Source organism: Anser cygnoides, chromosome 21 (assembly GCF_040182565.1).
Source record: "Anser cygnoides isolate HZ-2024a breed goose chromosome 21, Taihu_goose_T2T_genome, whole genome shotgun sequence".
NCBI lineage: Eukaryota > Metazoa > Chordata > Aves > Anseriformes > Anatidae > Anser > Anser cygnoides.
Window position 1 is genome coordinate 6,191,532 of NC_089893.1, and position 19,335 is coordinate 6,210,866.

Below are 19,335 nucleotides of genomic sequence, written 5' to 3' on the forward strand. Positions count from 1 at the left end.
TTCTTGTTCTGGAAGAAAAAGACTTTAAAAAATAAGGTTTCTATTTTATTTCAAAACACAGGGCCCAAGTGTTCAGTTCCTGCTGTTTTTGCTTAGTCTCATTTTGTCTTCGATCTTCTTGTAGGCCTCTGCCTTCATGTCATCTGTTTCTACATTGACTCTTCCTATACCACTCCTCTGCCGCATACTCACAATAAATAAAGATGAGGAAATATTAAAAAAAAATATTATGGTTTCCAGAAGCTAAGCAACAAGAAAATGAGATCCATAGTCCTACTGTATGCTGCAGGTGCAGTTTCTAAAGAAGAAACAATTCCTAGTCCTTAAGACAATGAGCGAGTGTAAAAGGAACAGCATTAAGCAAAAGAACAGCAGAGCTGCCTGTCATGCTTCCCCACAAGCAAGACACACTAGGCTGAGTAGCAGGCTATGAAGCTGACAGATTCTACATGATAGATGTGTTGGAAAGCAGCCTGGACAAAACACAAATTGTACCCAGTTGGAGCACAAGAGCTTCAAAGATTTTGTAAGCCAAGGGTCGTTTATAATCACATAACGTTCATTATAACCCAGGCCAGAAAACCTTCCCCAGCACTGTTGCAGCCAGGCTGTCACATCTTCCTAAAGTTAAAGGAATTCTTAGGAAGGCTTAAAATTTAACTAGGATGTGGTAAATACCTCTTTTTCCCAGGAAGTTTGCTCCTGCGGCTAATTGTTTTAGTTCTTCCAAATGTAGCCCTTACTTCTAATCTGGGTTTAGCTTCAGCTTCTAGCTAGATTAAAACTGCGTTATGATTTTCTCTAGTAGACTGAAGGGCTGTCTGCTATCACAAATCTTTCCCTACTAAATCCTGTTACACCACGCTGAAATCACTTCTAAGCTTCTCTTTCACAGATTAAATGAACCGAGCTTCTGCAGCCTCCTGCTCCAAGGCGTACTCGTGAGATGGAGAAATGTTGCTAACAGCACTTTTCTGCTTGTGTTACACAGACTAGGACTGCTAGCTTGCCAGTGGTTATTGCACCACCTTGCGGGAAAAGAGATAAAACACAGAACAGGGAAAAGGATGCCCAGGTCAAATGCTCATCAAGTGTAATTATGAGACTAAATAAGGGTTCTGTAATAAACTGAACCTAAGGGGAAAACAGTAAAAGACCATGTATAAGGCTGGGACAGAATGTGAGGCAAATGTAGAGGGAGAAGGAATAGTTTTGACGCCATTTAGTGAGATCACCAAGCAGATGCTGTATAGACAACCTGGAGGGCTAAGAACAAAGTCTTTGCAGTTTAATTAATCTTGAGTATAAATGTTTGCACACAAGAGACTGCTTTAACCTACAGTAATCCCGTCAGCTGTATTTTCCCACTAACAAGCGACTTTCTCACCGCACCCTGCGTTACACAGCGACATCTGAGCCAGATCAAACAATCCTGCCCCACTGCAATACCGTCCTGCTGGGCAGGGCTGGCACTGCTCTTCTGCCTCCAGGCCCGTGACAGCAGAGAAGGATCCAGGAGGACAGGGCAGGGGATACCCTGTACCAGTGGGGCAGAAATGCCCGACGGGACAGATGTCATTAGTAGGCACACCAAGGCCAGAAGATTCCACCTGTGTAAGAAAAAAAGAAAACAGAGAAAGAAAGCAAAAATATTACTGAAACAAACTTTGGCACCAAGTACTACAGGGATAGGTTCTGGAAAGGTTATGTATGAGCTGAGTCCTGCAAGCTTTCTGCCCCTGAAACTACATGAAGACCACAGCTGGCATAAAAAGGTTGCTGGAAGTGTTGGCTGCTGAGCCATGGCTATCTGATCACTGCTGTCATCATTTGGAAGAGACCTTTGCACGCTCCAGTACAATCTACAGAAACGGAGGTCTGGCCAGAAGTTGTTAGCAGGCAGCTACATGTTCCAGCAGATGTTAAGAGCAGAACGTTAGGCTACCTGGGGAGCTCTCAAGGGCAGCAGTAGCAGGCAAGAGTAACTCTATACAGAGCAGTACTACTTGGAAAACGTTACACTAGAAGCTATGAGATTGTGACAGTCCAGTCCTTGTCCCCAGGAAGCTAGCCTTACTCTGCTGCTGCCCAGCACTCACTCACCCTGTGTTTGAAGGGTGCTGGGCTGGTGGCTCCACTGGCACAGTGATAACCTGAGTAGCACAATCCAGAAGGCTGGGAAAGACCCGGTGCTGAGCAATACATGCCTAAAACGAACAGAAAAGCAATCTCCATAACATGGCCTGCACAGAAGACTGGTGGAGGAGTCAGTAACATGAAGGGAGAAGACACATTTTCCTGAGCTTTTCCACATGTGCCCCCTGAGTTCCTCATGCCATGTCCCTGCTTACCTGCTGGGCAGGGCTCGCAGTCAGAGCTACTAGTGGCACCAGCCCTGGGGCCAAACGTTCCCTTTGGACATGGATACTGTGCACTGAAGTTGGTACCTGGCAGACAGAAGTACCCAGCAGGGCACAGCTCAGGAGTACGTGCTCCAGAACCTACGACACAAGGGAGAGCATCTTGCTCAGGAAATATTACAAGACATGACAGGCAATGTCGTTCCCTATCAACATATTCAGCCTTCCTCCTCCTCTATTAGTTCAGCCAGACCCAGGACATGGGATTCAGGATGTGTATTCTGATGTAGTTGTTCAGATTCCTGTTGCAGTAATTGGAGAGAAACAGCACTTACAGAGGAACTGCGCTTCAAGTGCGATTCATCTCCCCCTAAGGCAGACATCTAAAATAAGAAAGATGAATTGCACCCCAGATGTGCCTATTTCTTTCCACTGACTACAGACGAAGGACAAAAATCTAGCTCAGATTCAGATGTCTACAAAGGAGCAGTCTTAAGTTTTATTAGAGTAATCCAATCTAGGGAGTAGAACCATGCCTGTGCAGTTATATTTCTTGTGTTTCTTGTTGCATGCATGAGCTGCCAGACAGGAATAGCTTCATTGTATTTTCCTGGGCATTGAGTTTCTTTCCCCGCAGAGAGGAGAAGGATTTGGCTTCAGCTTACTCTTTCAACGATAGCCTCGGAGTCTTAGAAATCTGTTTTGGCTTCCGTTCTTGGCAGAACCTGATGGAGCTGCCTGCACGGTCCAATCCACGTAATACTTAGCAGAACCTTAAAAGAAGTAAGGAAGCTACGGCACTCAAAATCCTTTTTGTCCCACTAAGTCTCAGAGGAAGACTCGGCCCTTAGTGACATGGGATCCCTTTTTGTCACAACACACAGCCCCCTCACATTTGTTAGGCTGTTCACAGAAGAGTCCAGCTGGGCAGAGTTTGTGCAAGTCCTTCCTCTCCTGTAACTGACAGATCCTGTTGCCGCATGGTACAGGAAAGGCATATGTTGTGGGGCAATAAAAGCCTCATGGGCAGCAATAGGGAATGGGAGTAGTAGCCAGGTGGACAGTAGTAGCCCACAGAACATGGTCATTTGGAAGTGATTTTTCCCAGTCCTACAACGAGAACAGCAAAGTCTTTAACCATCCTTCACTGATCAAAGACAACAAGAAAACCTTCATCTCCTGTGAGAACAACCTCCTTCAGCATATACCTTTAACAAGCATCAGAAAGCAAGAATTCTCTGAAGTTCAGCCTCAGACAAAAAACATCTTAGCAGACAGGAAAGTCAATTCTGAATTATATGCCTGCAGAAAACGTGGGCTTCCAATTAAAATGCTCAATCATAATTTTGGAAATCTCAGTTGTGGTTCCAGCTCTGCTATAAACTTGTGTAAGCTCAGTTGAGCTATTTCTTTTCTACTGCTTCTGTTTCCCGCCTGACAAAGGAAAAGCCTCTTCGTCTCAAGGAAGGGGCGGGTGAATTTAAACTACCAGAGTGACCTCAAACAAACATATTGCACAGACAGACTGGGAGAACCTCTGAGAAGGAGCAGCTGTCTCAGAGCACAGCCCCTGGCTGCTGGCCAGTACCAAGGACCTGTTTGCCTGGCTATTTTCTTTCCCTGAGGCGCTGACTATATATAAGACATCTAGAAAGGGTGTCTGAGCCAAGGAACAAAGAAGGTGTAAAATAGCACAAAGTGGTCTGTGTGAGCTGAGACTGCTACGGAGAACCCAACAGAAATGTTGGAAGAGAAATGGTTTAGGGCATTTATACCTGGTGCACGTCCTGCAGAAACCTTCATTAACCTAAGAAAATATTGTAAGCAATAAAGTTGTAAAGGGTACTTATCTCACTTTACATTGTGTAACCCACACGTCTCAGGTACACCAGCAGACACCCACCACTACAGAAATACCCAGCAGGGCAGAGCTGGCAGTCTCTTGTCTGCCATTTTCCACTGTCAGAGTTGAAGTGCCCAGGGCTGCAAGGGACTGGGGATTCAGAGCCTTCAGGACAGTAGGAGCCAGGGGGGCACTGCTTATGGTCCGGCTGTGTGGACCCAGCATCACAGAAATAGCCAGCATAACACAATCCTGCAAGAAAGAAAAGCTTCGGCATTAGGATTAAGCACAATATTAAACCCAAAAAGATGTTAGGTACACGTGACACACACCTGAAACACTGGTCAGGCCCTCTCCTCGGCAGAACCTCCCCCCAGGGCAGGGCAGACAGGCGTTACGGTAAACCATTCCAGACAGAGGCAAAAACGTGCCAGCGGGACATGGCTCTGGCTTGCTGCTGCCTCGCGGGCAGTAATGGCCTGCTGGACAAAGGCCCCCAGTCTCATCACTGACTGGGTTTGGTATACGTGCCTTTGAAGTGCAGTAATACCCAGGCAAACAAGTACCGCTTGGGGACACGAGTCCTAAAGAGAAGAAACAGAAAATCAAATAAACCAGTGTGTTACCTAATTCACAGCTTCTGGACTAAAGAAACCAGACAAGCCTTGTCATTCAGAGTCTGCTGATCTGTGACTACCTCTGTTATTTAAAAGCTAGATCTACAGTCTCCGTATTTTCTAACAAAACTGATTACCAGAGAGCCAAAGGCCTGAACAGCTTTCTAGATCACCTTACAGAAGAGGCTGATAAGATCATGCACCCATTTCTCCACTAAGAGACAATCAAGAACAAATAAGCCCAAGAATCCAAGCAACTTGTCTTTTCGTTTAGTAATCTATTCAAAAACAAACCCCACCTTAACCTGCCTCTTTTACTAAACTTACAGAAGATAGGTTGGCAGAAATCTGTGTAATGACTGTAAGCAGTCTCTAATCAAGGGGTCCCAGAGACCACAGCAAACGCTACTTGAAAGTCATACAAACTGCAGACAGAAGGAAACTTCATTCATCAGTGAAACTTTTTAACTCTCCTAGACACAACACAGTTAGGATTGTCTTTAATCCACACGTGATCCCTACCTGCACTGGCACAAAACATGCCTCCAGGACAAGGTCTGCAGTCTCTCTGATTTCTTAGTCCAGTCTCGTTACTGTAGGTCCCCACTGGGCACGGGTACTGATTGGCAGCTTTTGTGCCTGAGAGGCAGTAATATCCTGCTGGACAGTCCGTTGGTTCGATTATCCCATGGGAGTTCTCTTGAAGATTGTCTGGGTGGTCCTTTAGGGCACAGAACCTAACAAAATAAATAAATAAATAAATAAAAATCCAAGTACTGCCACAGACCATGCTTTCCCTCTTTTCTAAGGGACTGAGAAACCCTTTCTGCACAACACTGGTAGTCTAAGATGATAAGCCAAATTGCTTGAAATAATACAGAGAGCTGAGATGCAACCTGTCAGGGCCATTTTTTCTTCCCTGGCAGACACACCTACCAGGACAGATCTTCTATCCACACAGGCTGAAGTACAGAAAAGGACATAATAATGGGAAAGGCGATAAAAATACAGGAACAAAAAGAACAGCCACGTGTATCAAATGATGCATCACACAGAGCAGCCTAAGGCAGATGGAAATGACATGCTAATTCCCAAGGAAAGCATCAAGATGAAGAAGCAGATCCGTTCCACTTACATTCCTGCTGGGCATGTTTCACACTGGCTTTTACCAGCCTGGTCCTGATATTTCCCAGAGGGACATGGTATGGGCTCAGGGCTGCCAGAGGGGCAATAGTGACCCACTGGACAGAGATAGTCTAGGAGGAAATAAAAAAGGAATACGTCTAACATAACTGCTCTGCTTGTGGCCTGGAGAGCTGTACAGTGTCATTGGAGGAACCGTCACTACAAATCTAAAACTGGAAGGTTTAAGATAAAAGCTTTATAAAAATCCATCAATCTATTAAACAAAGAAACAAACACACAAAAAAAACTACCCCAAAAAGCCACCCTGGGTTTGTTAAAAGCTGTGCTGAACACAGATCTGAGCAGTGAGGCCCATGCTCTGCACTCTGAACACAAACTTCACTTATCACTGAGCTGGGCTTTTAAATGAACACCTGCGCAGACTCGTTGCCCTCAACAGCTTTCAGAAAGCTGAAGGGGCAGCAGCCTCTCTGCACTGCTGCATGGTCACTAACTTCCTTCTCACAGAGCTCCTGTATGCTTTTGACATGGCAGGATTTGAGTTATACCTATCCCTACATTACCTTTATGAAATGGAGAAGCAACAATCACATATAACCTTCTCTCTTCCTAGCTCCTTCCAGCAAAGCTGAAAATGTCACAAGGAATAAATACCTCTTGAGATATTTGTTCAACTTGTTCTTTGTCCTGGTAAGATCCCAGTAAACAATGCCTATTTTCCTATTAAATTTATGCACAATTACCAACTATTTAATTGGTGTTACTGGGTAGAATTTTTGGAAAACATTTTTTTCTTATTTAATTAACTAGCCATTTTTGAACATAACTTGAAATTTTAACTAGAGGTAGATTTTAAAATCTTGCCATCACAACTCCTTTAGGTAAAGAATGACCCCAAAGATTCCTACCTGAGTGCTGACCAGATACAGAGCCCTCTGGGCAAAACCATCCCTCTTTACACAAGCCCTCCGGGGAGCTCTGACCGTGCTGAGAACAGAACCACCCTGGGAAACAGGCCTGGCAATCCTGTGCTGTCTGACCACCGCGATAAGCCAGGAAGGAGCCTGAAAATAAAGACACCAAAAGCACATTGTCCAATCATCCTCAGCCCTGCTGGATTTGGCTATGGAGAAAAGTACAGGCTCTTCATGCATCAGCTTTCCACCTACATTAGTCCCAGCCACCTCTCATGTAAGATGCCAAAAAGATGCTGACTAGGAAGGAAATCAAAGGGACCATCCTGCACTCCTGTAAGAGACATGGCAGTGGTGTACAGCTGTAGGTAGATGGCAATGTTCCTATGAGAAAAGGCTGTGAGAGGTTGGTCATGGGTGCTGGCTGCGGTCAACTCCCATTTATTTCTGGTCCAGTCTCAGCAGAAGAGTCACTTGCTTAATGTAACTATAGATTTAACCAAGAAAGAAACAAACATCTGAAAGTCTTTCTCATTCAATTTAATTGGCAGTCTCATTAAAGGTGATGTTGGAGGACAGCTCTCACTGTGCAGGGAGAGCAGCAGAGACTTACATGTGCTCAGCTCACCGTGGCTGTGTGACCTTTCCTTCAGGATGGCTCAGGAATGAGCTTCCCCCCCACCGCTGCACAGCAGCACGTAAGGCCACAGACTGAGGCTGTTGTGTAATTACTGTCTGAATGCACATTTAGGGCTGATGCTTCCAATACAACAGCACCGGATTAGAGGCTAAGCTCTCGTGCTGACAGCAGCTGCCCCTTGGGCAACATAAAGGCACGCTTCAGTGCAAAATAACAAGGGGCTGCAAAACAATGGCACAGCCTCAGACGAGCTCAGCAGCTCACAAAGCACTGGGAAGGGAAATGCTGGTACGCAGCAGCTGCTGTCAAACCTACCTGGGGGACACGGAGATGGAGAGGAACTTCCTGCAGGACAGAAGTGACCTCGAGGACAGATGTTCCCCACTGTACCACCCATAGGGTTTGGGAGCGTGGAGCCCCCTGTGCAGTAGAAGCCAGCCTCACAGGGACCTGATGGAGCTGCAAGCTCTGCAGTTGCACAGTACAAACCTGAAGCAGGAGGCAGAAGCAAGACCCTCAATTTGAGAGACACCACAAATGAAATACTAATATCACAAGATCGGGATTGCCTAGTGGTTTTGGCAAAAGGGGAGTGAGTATGTAAGATAAATTAATAAATAAAACAACTTGTGCAGGGACAAGGGTGTTTCTCCTACCTGGTGGGCAGGGAATAGGAAGGTATGAACCAGTAGGACAAAAGGTTCCTGCTTGGCACTGCCCAAAAGATCTAGAAGCTGGAGCTGCCATGCCTGCTAACGGAAAGAACAGAGACTGAGCTGAAAGAAAAACTGCAAGTGCTTTATCTCATCTAAAGAGACCAGGAAGAACAGAACTAGAGCACAGAATTAAGGAAAATAACAAGAGAAAGCAAGACATACTGAAATGGGCGGGTTCTTTAAGTGAGTCTGTAGTACCACCACCTCAATAATAATCATCACACTTGATCAATCTCCCTTGTACCAGAATGGTTTCCAGGAAACACCGGTTTGCTTGACATGGATCCAGGTGGACAAAACCATCCAGGTGTGCACAGTCCATCTGGTCTCTGTAGGCCTGGCTTGGAACAGACCCTTCCAGGAGGACACAGCTGGCACTTAGAAGCATCCCAGATATTTAAAGCTTCACTGTAGGTTCCAGGAGGACAAGGATACTGAGAGGCAAATTCTGTATTCCTGGGGCAGTAGTGACCTAGGAAAGAAAAGATGAGTTTCATAAAGGTTAACAGATGCTGGTAATAGCCTGGGAAGAACCCCCAGCTTGCACACACAGCTTTCGCTTCATCTCTTTCTGAGAAGGACTGAAACCAAGCTATGATGGTGGGCCCATCTTGCAATTTATCTCAAGTGTGTGATGCCTTCAGCACATCAGCACCATAAAATGAAGCTGATGGGTGCTGAGGATTAGCAATAGTTTTAACAGCAACCAGTTTTCTAATAACATCTCGAAGTATGTTATAAATGTCTACTGCCAAAACTATCTCTGCTATGTTATACTTATGTTATACTTTTTTTTTTTCACATTCAGACGAGGAACTGAATCACGAAGAGGTTGTAAGTTTTGGCCAAGGTCATTGATTTGTCCAGTGGAAGAGGCTCATGATCCATGCAACATGGTCCAATGACAAATCCACTATTAGAGCATCTGTTAATCCTTTAAATGAAATTTCCCTGAATGAGTGGGTAGGTGCAATCAGACCCACCTGCAGGGCAATCTGTGTAGTTTGTGGAAGCAGTCTTACAGTAAAAACCTTCTGGGCACTCCAAACACTGTGCCATACTCCAGGATGGGTTATAACTCCCTGCAGGGCAAGGCTGGGCTCTGCTGCTCCCCACCACGCAGTAATGTCCAGGTGGACATGGTCCTCCAGTGATTGTTATCTTTGATGAAAAAACACCATTGTTACAAAAAATCTTTCCATACCATTTACACACTCAGAGGGCAGCTTTGCAAAAGAACTATGTCAGATTCTAATAGTGCGAAAGTCTGCATTCATCACTTAGTCTTTAAGGCTGCACACTTATTCTTTTCCAAGACAAGGGATCAGAAGTTTGCACTCAACAAATCTCGTTGGGCTGGCCATTTGGAAACTGGCACCACCCTTTCCTCTTTGTTCATAGGCTGCAGAGAGCTGTGGCATAAACCCACTGTCTTATTGAGTTATCATCTATAAAAATTCTTAGTGTATTTTGCCTAGAAAGAGGGCTGACAGATGCAATATTCTAATCAAACTCACGCATTGCTGACCTCTGTAATTCTTACGTGATGGCATTCTGTGCTGCTCTGCAGTATCAATATGCAAAAATAGAGATATTTTTGGTCAGCCCTTAGATTTAAAAGCTGCAAGATGGCCACGTGTATTTTGCTGTCTCTAGCCCCTCACTATCTCTCATGATCACAAAAACTTTCACTATCAATAAAACAGATTTACCTGATACAGAAGGTAATAAGGTAACAGAGAGTTTGAGGCAGGGCAAAAGAAAAAAGGTGACCTTATGGTGCTCAGTTCAGGTACCACGTTTTACAATATTTACATCACAAGCACAGCTTACCCTGGGAGGTTTAGGAGAAATGGCTCCTCCACTACAGTAGAATCCAGCTTCACATAATCCAGTTGGAGATAAAAGTCCAGTCCCATTGCAGAAATACCCTGAAAAAGGGACCCAAAAGCACCACAATGACATTGGCCAGGCAAGACAGACAACAGCAAGTATGTAACTAGGAAACAATCACTCAGCCATCATGTTTGGTCACCCACTTCTATTCTCCTGAAGATGCTTTCACTGAGAACAGCTGCAGTTCAGAGCTTACATGCCTGAACAAACAGCACTCTGCATCATCTCAGAGCATGAAAGCACGTAGAGAAAGGGTGGAAAGTGAAGATCGTAGCAGAAGTTTGCACCTCACCATGAGTATCCTATTACATAGTAAAGTGGCAGATTCAGTCTTTCTGTACTCTACTTAACATCTCTCACCAAGACAACTGTTGTTCACGATTACCTGCTCTACAATCACAAAGTTTCTCAGGAGCCCTAGAAATGCTGGAACCTTGCTAGTCCTTTCTTTCAGTATTGTACCTGCATCGCAGAGGAGACAGTCCGCAATCCCAGTATTCCCAGTTGAGTTGCTGTAGTAACCAGAAGGACATGGCTGTGGAAAGGCAGTGCCCGCAGGGCAGTAAGCTCCTTTGGGGCATGTGTTCCCCAGGAGCCCATCCGTAGGTGTTGGACTAGAAGCGCCTCCACTGCAGTAGAACCCAGCCCAGCAGGCTCCTGTAACGTGCGACTGCCCCGGCAGTGCACAGTAGTGCCCTGAGAAAGCAATGCACTGGCATCAGTACTGGCAGAAAACATCAGAAAGCTACTGCAGAGAAGAAGATAACATGCCTACACAATCATGAAAATACATACAGTGAAGTGCAAAAGGATATTCATTTCGATGATTCAGGAAAACAAACCAACCAGCAGGTGATGTCTAGTGACAGCAGGCTTAATGAAAACTAGGAGATTTCCTTTTTTTGTACCTCTAAGTTAGGCATGCAGCCTAAATTAATCATCTATTCTCCAATCAGATGTCTGTACTAGAAGAATAATCTGACCTCTCTTCCTTCTCGCCTGACCAGACAGACTACCTGATGGGCTTCACCTAGATTCCCAACTAAAAAGTGGCAAAAATCTCATGCTAAAATCGTATTTGCATTGAACAATGCAGTGCTGCATACGAATACTGTTTCAAAAGCTGGAGACAGTATAATCAATTTATAAGATCTTTTGCCCAAGGTAATTTAAGCTAATTCTTAGCAGGGCATGATGTCGTGGCCATATTGCTTCTGGTTTTCATCTCACTTGAGTACATCTGCACAGTGTGAAATTTTGTCTTCTAAGTTTCTTTTACATAGATCACCTTATTTAAGTTTATAAAGCATTACATAAGGTACCTGTGGAAACATGGAGATGACAGTCTCCCAGACAACTACTTTCTCCCACATTTTTCCATATAACATCTCTTTAAGATACATTTTAGATTCAAGGACTAACTCGTTTTCCGCTTGTTCTCTGAAGTGCTTGACTCCACTCATACCAAGGAAAGGAGCAAGACAATTGCCAAGTGTTTCCAACTCCAGTTCTGGCCATGGCTTTAGAACCCCTAAGGATCAACAGGCAGCTGAATATTTCTGTCTTCATTTCCACGTCACACACTGGGTGTGGGACACTGTAGCCTGTCATTCAGCCACTGAACCATGAACATGCTACTAGCGAAGCTCAAGAACATGCAAAATACATTTTCATAAGCTGTCCAGTCACCGCCCTGAGATACGCTTATGTGCCGTTTACCTGGGTCACAGGGGGTACAGTGAGGCAACAGGCTGCTTCCATTTTGTGGGTTGTAAGTTCCCTGGGGACATGGAAACTGAGTGGCAGCAGCAGTACCGGTAGGGCAGTAGTGGCCAGCTGAACATTCATTCTCCAAAAATGAAGAGGAATTTTTGGGGCAGAAGAACCTAGTCCAAAGAAAAGAAAAAAAAAAAAAAGAGTTCCAATTAAAAAAGGAGGGAAGGGGAAGAATTTCTAGCACTATTCTATCCACAAATACCTGAATAATGACTTAATGGTGGCAGAAGCTAGTCTAATATGGCTGCTGCACCGTGCTGTATTGACCACAAATGAATCCTACTTAGGTATATTGCTACATTCTTAGTTGTTTCCTCGTATGCCAAATTGATGGCATAATTGCAAAAGCCACAGAGACGTAATTTTCTTAACTTGAGTCATAACACATCTAGGCTGCGAATCATCAACTTGTAAAAGTTAATCAAGGTCAAATCCAGTTAGTAATTGGAGATGAATCCCCTAAGGGAACGCCAGCCTCAGCATCAGGTGATACACAAGACCTTCTTCCCCTGTATCACAGCTATGCCAGCCTGTTGCCAAGGGAACCATTTATTACTTCAGACATGAAAGATGTTTATGGTGCCAATAGTTTCCTTGCTTTAAATAGACTTCTGATCTAAATCCTCTTCCACAGTAGTTGTACCTGGGTTTAAGACTTTGCCTGGTGCCACAATCAATTATATAATGTTGTTAACAGAATTCAATAATTGTCCTGTTTCCTGTCAGATCTAAGTGCTTTTCAGTGGTAAGATCAGTCATTCTTCCACTGCACAGTGCTCCAGGGTGGCGGGATAAACCATTATTTCCCACAGTCCTTTATTAATACATGCAACACTAAGGTCACGGTCTCACTCTTACCCTTCAGGACAGGGGAGGCAGCTGGATTGCCTTTGTGAGGGGTTATATGACCCTGCTGGACAAGCCATTGGAAGAGCTGTACCCTTGGGACAGAAGTGCCCTGGAAAAGAAAGAACAGGTCAGCATTAGCAGCCTTCAGAAAATCTACAGCAAACCAGGCACGTAAGGGGAATCCTAACTCACCCTGGGGACATGGCTCTGGCTTCTCCCCAGGGACACAGTATTCACCCTCTGGGCAAGCATGGCACTTCTCTCCGTGGGTCTGTGGCATGTAGGAGCCAGCAGGACATGGTGCTGGACTCCTGGATCCAAGAGGACAAAAGTGATTGACTGGACACGGAGCTCCTGAGAGGCCATCCGTGGGTGTTGGGGTCCGGGCCCTGGTGACACAGTAATACCTGCAGCAGTGAGTATAGGAGCATACTGTCATTATTTCAAGATGGTAAAGAAGATCCCTTGTAGAACACCTTTCCTTACAAAGAGTACATGAATATGTTCACTATTCTCTTACCCTGGGCTGCAGAGTCCTGTGGGAGCTCTCTGTCCAGAGCTATTGCAATAGTATCCCCCAGGGCAAGGCTGGCATTCCAGCAAACTGCTGCTGCCTTCACTGCCAGACCAAGTGCCAGAAGGGCACTCTAGGGGAAGTGGTGCACCTGGCAAAATGAATGGCACCAGAGTGAGGGAATGCCACCTCATGCTTTACATGAAATAAGAAAAAATATGCTTTAGCAAAGCACCCTACCTTCTGGACAATAATGACCAGGTGGACAAGGAAATCCTGATTTTCCATCTTGAGGATTTCTTACTTTGGCACCACTTTTGCACCAGAATCCCTCGGCACAGTCTCCTAGAAAACAGAACAACATACAAAAACCACATAACTGCATTAAAAAAATAGGCACAAAGATAGAAGTTTCAGCATACATACTGAAATACAATCATTTGCTATGGTGTGGTGCAGAGGCACTGCTGGTCTAGAAATAAATGATGTAATGGCCATCAAGTGGAGAAGTTGCTTGTAACCGTAGGGGAGTGGGGAATTGGTAGCAGATGACAGGCTGACAGCTCCTAAATAGGAAAGCATTCTACTTAGCTCAGACCTTGCAAGCAGTGCCTCCATTACTGGGCAGGTACTTAAACACATATTTCTCCGTAGGCACGTATTCAAACCATCCTTAAGTGAAGCCTGAAGTTACTTAAATGCTTTATGTACCTGTTGGGGCAGCAAGTCCAGAGGATTCACAGTATTTTCCTGGTGGGCATCTCTGACATTCCTTGATAGTTCTCAGTCTTTGCCTTGGTCCAAAGGTTCCTGCAGGACAGCTGTACTGAGTGCTCCTGTTTGTCCCTGGCGGGCAGTAAAAACCGTGTGGGCACGGGTAAAGGGTGAAATCTATAACTGGCCCTTGCTGGTTGTCACAGTAATAACCTGCAGCGAAGACAGAGGGAAGAAAGGTAAATTAATCACCGAGATGCACTAGCTACTGAGCTGTGCTCATTAGAAGAGAAGGCTCCTAACGGTTTCTCCCAGGCATACCAAGCACCTCACTGGCCGCTCAAGAAATAAAAGTATTGCTGACCTTACATTACTATTGATCTGAATCACACCTCTGCTGGGACAAAACCACATCAAAGCCTACCAGATGCTGAACTCATAAGAAGGAAATTTACCACCCAATGGTCCCCAAAACTCAGGACAAAACTTACAGGTGGCACAGGAAAGCACTTAGGGACACAACACTGATCTCTTTTCCTTTCAGTTACTGAAACCCTTCAAAGAAAATTTCCCCATTGAACACAAGAGTCTTCCATTAATGATATTTTAATTGTTCAGAAGAAAGACCTGGAAGTTACCACTTCTGCTTTCACCTCAGAATTGCTTTTGCCTCTTACAGCCTTTCCACAGAGACAGAAATTCTTCTCTGGTTAAGAGAAGAAAACCAAGGTAGGCAGTAAGTCGCAAAACTTTCACCCACAGCAAGACTCAAGAGCCAATAATATCTATGCAGGCATCTCTTGCAGGGATGCAGTACAGTCATTTATTCAAGGCTTACCTTCCCAGCACTCTCCCGTGGGGGCACTGAGACCAGGTAACTCGCAATAGAAGCCAGAGGGGCAAGGCTGGCACTCAGAAAGTGTTCTCCTCCCTGGCAGGGCAGAGAAAGTGCCAGCTGGGCAGAGCGTGGGGACTGCTGATGCTGCAGCTGGGAGAAAAGAAACAAGGCAGGGAGAAATGAACAATGAGAGAATGAAAACATTGCTCCATTTGGGGCCTAGATGAGTGCAGTGCATAAGGAAACAGAATCAGTGGAGTCTTATTTACACTCACAGGTCAAATGGTGCTCCACAGAAAAGAATAGATACTATTAGCTAAATTTTACAGAAGGAAAGAGTTGAAGCTAATTATATTCTAAGGACAGACAAGTTAAGGCACTGAGACAAACACACCACCACTTTCACAGAACAGGTCGAAGGAGGAACTAGAAGAAGAATCTGGGACTCAGGACACTCTGGTCACACCCTAGCAAGCTGGCCACCACACTCTCAGAATCACCCACCAGTATTTCAGATATTAGGGGATATGGAATTTTTGTTCCTGATCAATGCTGGACACTTACTGCAGTAAGTCCCCGCAGGGCAGATATTCCCAGTCACATCATCTCTTGGATTAGGGAGGGTTGCTCCGCCTTTACAGTAAAAGCCAGCAGCACATTCCCCACTGGGGACGGACAGACCTGGAAGACAGAAGGGTAATAGCACTCCAAGCACCAAGGCAGAGGGAGAAAAGCAGGAGGCTTGCAGCTTCCCTCTGGGCAAACATCACAAGGTAACACCTGAGCCCCATTCTGTGCTAGCAAAACCAAAGGCATCTTGCAAGCACTGTTGCAACTTTATGAAAGTATAAGGGTAAGAACAGCTCCAATTTAACACATTGAAAGAATACTGAAAGGACAGGAAAGAAACAGGAGACAATGAAGGAGCAGTCAGTATCCCAGCATCTGCTGGCTCAGCAGATTCAGAGAATACAGAGGAGTCTTACGGAAGACCCTGATCCCCTGTGTCTATGAGCCTGTAATGTGTGTTCATACTGGTCCTCTGAAAATGGGAATATGGTCACAAGAAGATAAGTGACTCACTTAAGGACACAAAAAAATTCAGGGCTAACTGGCTTTATCTTTAACAAGAACCTAGTTTTAAAATCTTCTGTCAAGTTCCTAAATAACAAATACTTTTATTTACCTTTATTTCCACACCCCCCAAAACACACCACTCCTGTTCTCCAAAAGCAGATGCTGACCTGGGGCATTGCAATAAAACCCTGGACGGCAGGGAAGAGGCTCTGAGCTTCCTGTGGGACAATAGAAACCAGCTATGCACTTCCCTCCAGTGGCAGTGGCAGGACAGAGGCAGTTGGTGTTAGTGTAGTTATCCAGATCAAAAGGCCGTGGGGTCCAAGCAGCTGAGATGCAAAACCATCCTGAGAATACAAAACGTGGCTGAAAAGTTCAAGCAATGTCAGAGCCCCAGAAGTTATCATCGACAAGCCAGGGGGAATGGACTTTCATGTGCACCTTCACAGCACAACCATAAGCACAGGGAATACAGGACAGGCTAATATCACCAAAGTTTAACAGCACTATGGCATCATCTTCCATGCACTAATACATACAATAATCCCAATAAATTTGCAGGATGTATGCAACAGCCTCCTTAAGGCACTGCCTCCAAGGGCAGCAGCCAAACAGATCCAGAACTCACCTGCGTCACACTTGCCCGATGCAGCTGTCAAGTTCTCCTTCCCACAGTAATGCCCAGGAGGACAGGGCAAGCAGCTGTCCAAGCTCTGGGTCATGGGGTCTGGGTTAAAGTAGCCCCGAGGACAGGGAAACTCAGTAGCAAACCTGGTTCCTTCAAAATAAAGACAGAATGTTTCATGGACTATAAATAGGATCTTGGCTATTAATCCCGCAGCATCACCTCCTTCATCTTTGGCAGTTTACAATTGTATGATTCTATGATCTTTGCCAGTTTATCTCCGTGTTGACCTCCGCAGTGCACAGCCTGGCCTTCAGGGCCATGACAACCTCCAGGTGCTGATCAGCTTACTGGTAGGGGGGGGTTAAGTGGCAGCCTTGTCTGTGGTTTAAATGATCGGGTTCTTTTTCTATGAAGAACCAGACTGATGGCTGAAGGTTTATTTCACAGGGACCGCTTCCTGCCTTTAAAAAGTTATTTCACCCTGGCCGATAGCTGGTCTTGTCCCCTGGGCCCATCTCACCTCTGGGGCAGTAGAAGCCAGCTGGGCACGGATTCGCACTGTAGCTGGTAGTATTTTCTGGGCAGTAGTAGCCTGCAGCACAAGGAAAGCATGCAGCTTGTCTGGTGAGGTTGTTGTAAGTCCCTGCAAGGCACGCTAAGGGAAAGCTGGTTCCTTCGGGACAGAAGTGGCTCACAGGACAAGGGCCTCCATTCTCCCACACACCTAGGACACAAAAAGTAGAAGACAAAGCCAACAAAGGGAGCTTATGAGGGAGGGTCAATGCCAACAAAGGGAGCAAACTGATGAGGATCTCTTCTGGGATCCCACAAGACAGCTCATGAGGAGGCACAACACAGTATCTAACATAACCAGAGTATCTCATGTTTGGAGTTATTCAACACTGTGTCACCGTGATTTTTTTCCTCCTAGCTTCACAGGCAAAGCCGTGGTGAACTGTATTTCGCACATCAGCTTTCTAAACACTCTGCTTTGTATGTAACAAGAATTTTGGAGAATATTTAATTGTCCGCAGGAATTGACCTGGAATTCTTCCCTGGAAATTATTCTTTCTGATACACAACAAAATGACGAGGGGGAATCAGGCTGCTTCCATTACAGGCTGGTACCCACAGCTTTCCAGTGTTCAATGCAAGCGTCGCATTCAGTAACACAGACAGGGGGACTGACTGCTTTTTCATACTTGTTATGTATGCAGATGTATGAATACCCCAAACAAAATTAATACAGGGTTTAATTATATTAAAAATTAAACGACTGAGAAGAGGCAGGGGCAGGAGTACTGGGGGAAAAACCGGCATTTTTCAAAGCTCTCTGTTGTCAAGACCCTTAATTATTGGACACAATTAAGTGAAGACACTGACATTCACCCAGGGCAACTCACCAGGTGGCGATGGCGAGGAAGCTCCAGAGAGGCAGTAGTACCCAGCTGAGCAGGGTCCTGAGGGTGCCGTGAGGCCAGCAGAGCTGCAGTAATAGCCAGATGGGCACGCTGTGCAGCTGGACTCCTGCCCGATGTACAGCCTGTAGAGAGACAGAAGCAAGCGTTCTGTTGGCAAGTGTGCAAGTTCAGCAGGAGGTCCCTGATGCCTACACCCCTGGCCAAGGGAAAACAACCATGAGGCTTTTATAATAAATCCAGAGATGTGTCTAATGAGCCTTACTGGGCTGCAGCTTAAGGACACTGTAAGGAAGCAAAGGAGGTAGTAGACAGCAGTAGAAGAGAAAGATAAAAAGGAAAGGAACATACAGATTAGCACCATCAGAACCAGAAGCTCACCTGTCTGAGTAAGTGCCCACAGGGCACTGCTGTGGGATACTTGTGCCAGCAGGGCAGAAGTGGCCAGGTGGGCATGGGCCACCAGTGCTCGTGTTTGTGGCTCCATTAGGGTTCGGGACACTTGCTCCTACACCAGGAAGAAAGACCAAAGGTTTCCTTAATGATATAGGACAGTCTGTCACCCTCCCCATGCCTAAAGAGTAATTTCTATAGCAGGAAGCTTTCTTCTTTATGTGAGAATATGGGGAGCAAGCATGAAGTTAGTTAAAAGGGCTGTCGTGCACACTGCCAAGCATGGATCTCAATGCAGATCACAGCACACTTGATAGGTCTGTTTCAGAGCAGTCTCCAGGCTTACGTGTTAGTTGGCAAACAGAAAAGTTAGAAACAAAAAGGCCTCTTTTTAATGCAAGTTCTCCCTGCACTAGTGTGGCAAACAACACAAAGTTGCCTGTAAGCATTTCCTTTAGACTGGACTGCATCCAACGGTATCTTAAATTTGGACTTGTTCTCATTAAAGCATTCATGACAACTGCCATGCAGAGAGCACAGAAACTGGTAAAGACCTGAAAGAAAACTCAACTATTATACACGGTGATCCCAGAGCCAAACTCTAGCATAAAATGTTCTTGAATCGCTGATAGCTGGACATTGGAAGAACACAACGGAAGGACTCCTTGAGTCCACTTTTTGTGTATTTTCTTAAGTCCTTCTACTGGCCTCAGAAAGCATGTTTTGACTAGAAAAATTCCTGTTGTGACCAAGTATAATCTTATTACAGTGCTTCATTCCTCAGGGCTATCCTGGCACACCCTCCAGTAAAATCCAGGGAGAGACTGCACAGAGAATGTATAAAAAAAATCCTCGAGATCACAGCTTTCTACTTTCACTTCTCTTCTGTCCTTGTGAATGCTACATTGAATACCTGCTGTGCAGAAGAATCCTGGCCAGCAGGGACCACTTGGAGAGGATAATCCCCAGTCTCCACAGAACATTCCTGGAAGATCA

At 45.4% G+C, this 19,335-nt stretch overlaps 1 protein-coding gene across 6 annotated transcripts in view; it reads right to left on the bottom strand.

Moving 5' to 3' along the window:
• Positions 1-8,177: 8,177 nt before the first annotated feature.
• LOC106040620 (multiple epidermal growth factor-like domains protein 6) overlaps positions 8,178-19,335 on the bottom strand; it is a 37,019-nt gene continuing 25,861 nt past the window's right edge. For 5 of the 6 annotated variants that reach the window (XM_066981166.1, XM_066981169.1, XM_066981167.1 and 2 more), the window contains 19 exons: positions 19,253-19,324; positions 18,328-18,454; positions 17,932-18,071; positions 17,049-17,252; positions 16,529-16,678; positions 16,068-16,247; positions 15,388-15,504; positions 14,824-14,973; positions 13,983-14,198; positions 13,512-13,616; positions 13,278-13,422; positions 12,950-13,164; positions 12,767-12,866; positions 11,852-12,018; positions 10,595-10,828; positions 10,070-10,167; positions 9,220-9,397; positions 8,399-8,708; positions 8,178-8,269 (listed from right to left, as the gene is read on the bottom strand). In XM_066981166.1, the coding sequence (XP_066837267.1) occupies positions 8,455-8,708; positions 9,220-9,397; positions 10,070-10,167; positions 10,595-10,828; positions 11,852-12,018; positions 12,767-12,866; positions 12,950-13,164; positions 13,278-13,422; positions 13,512-13,616; positions 13,983-14,198; positions 14,824-14,973; positions 15,388-15,504; positions 16,068-16,247; positions 16,529-16,678; positions 17,049-17,252; positions 17,932-18,071; positions 18,328-18,454; positions 19,253-19,324 (2,852 nt within the window). In that variant the 3' untranslated portion in view covers positions 8,178-8,269; positions 8,399-8,454. Of the gene's footprint in view, positions 8,273-8,398; positions 8,709-9,219; positions 9,398-10,069; positions 10,168-10,594; positions 10,829-11,851; positions 12,019-12,766; positions 12,867-12,949; positions 13,165-13,277; positions 13,423-13,511; positions 13,617-13,982; positions 14,199-14,823; positions 14,974-15,387; positions 15,505-16,067; positions 16,248-16,528; positions 16,679-17,048; positions 17,253-17,931; positions 18,072-18,327; positions 18,455-19,252; positions 19,325-19,335 lie in introns of all 6 variants that reach the window. The other variant, XM_066981165.1, reaches the window with a different exon arrangement.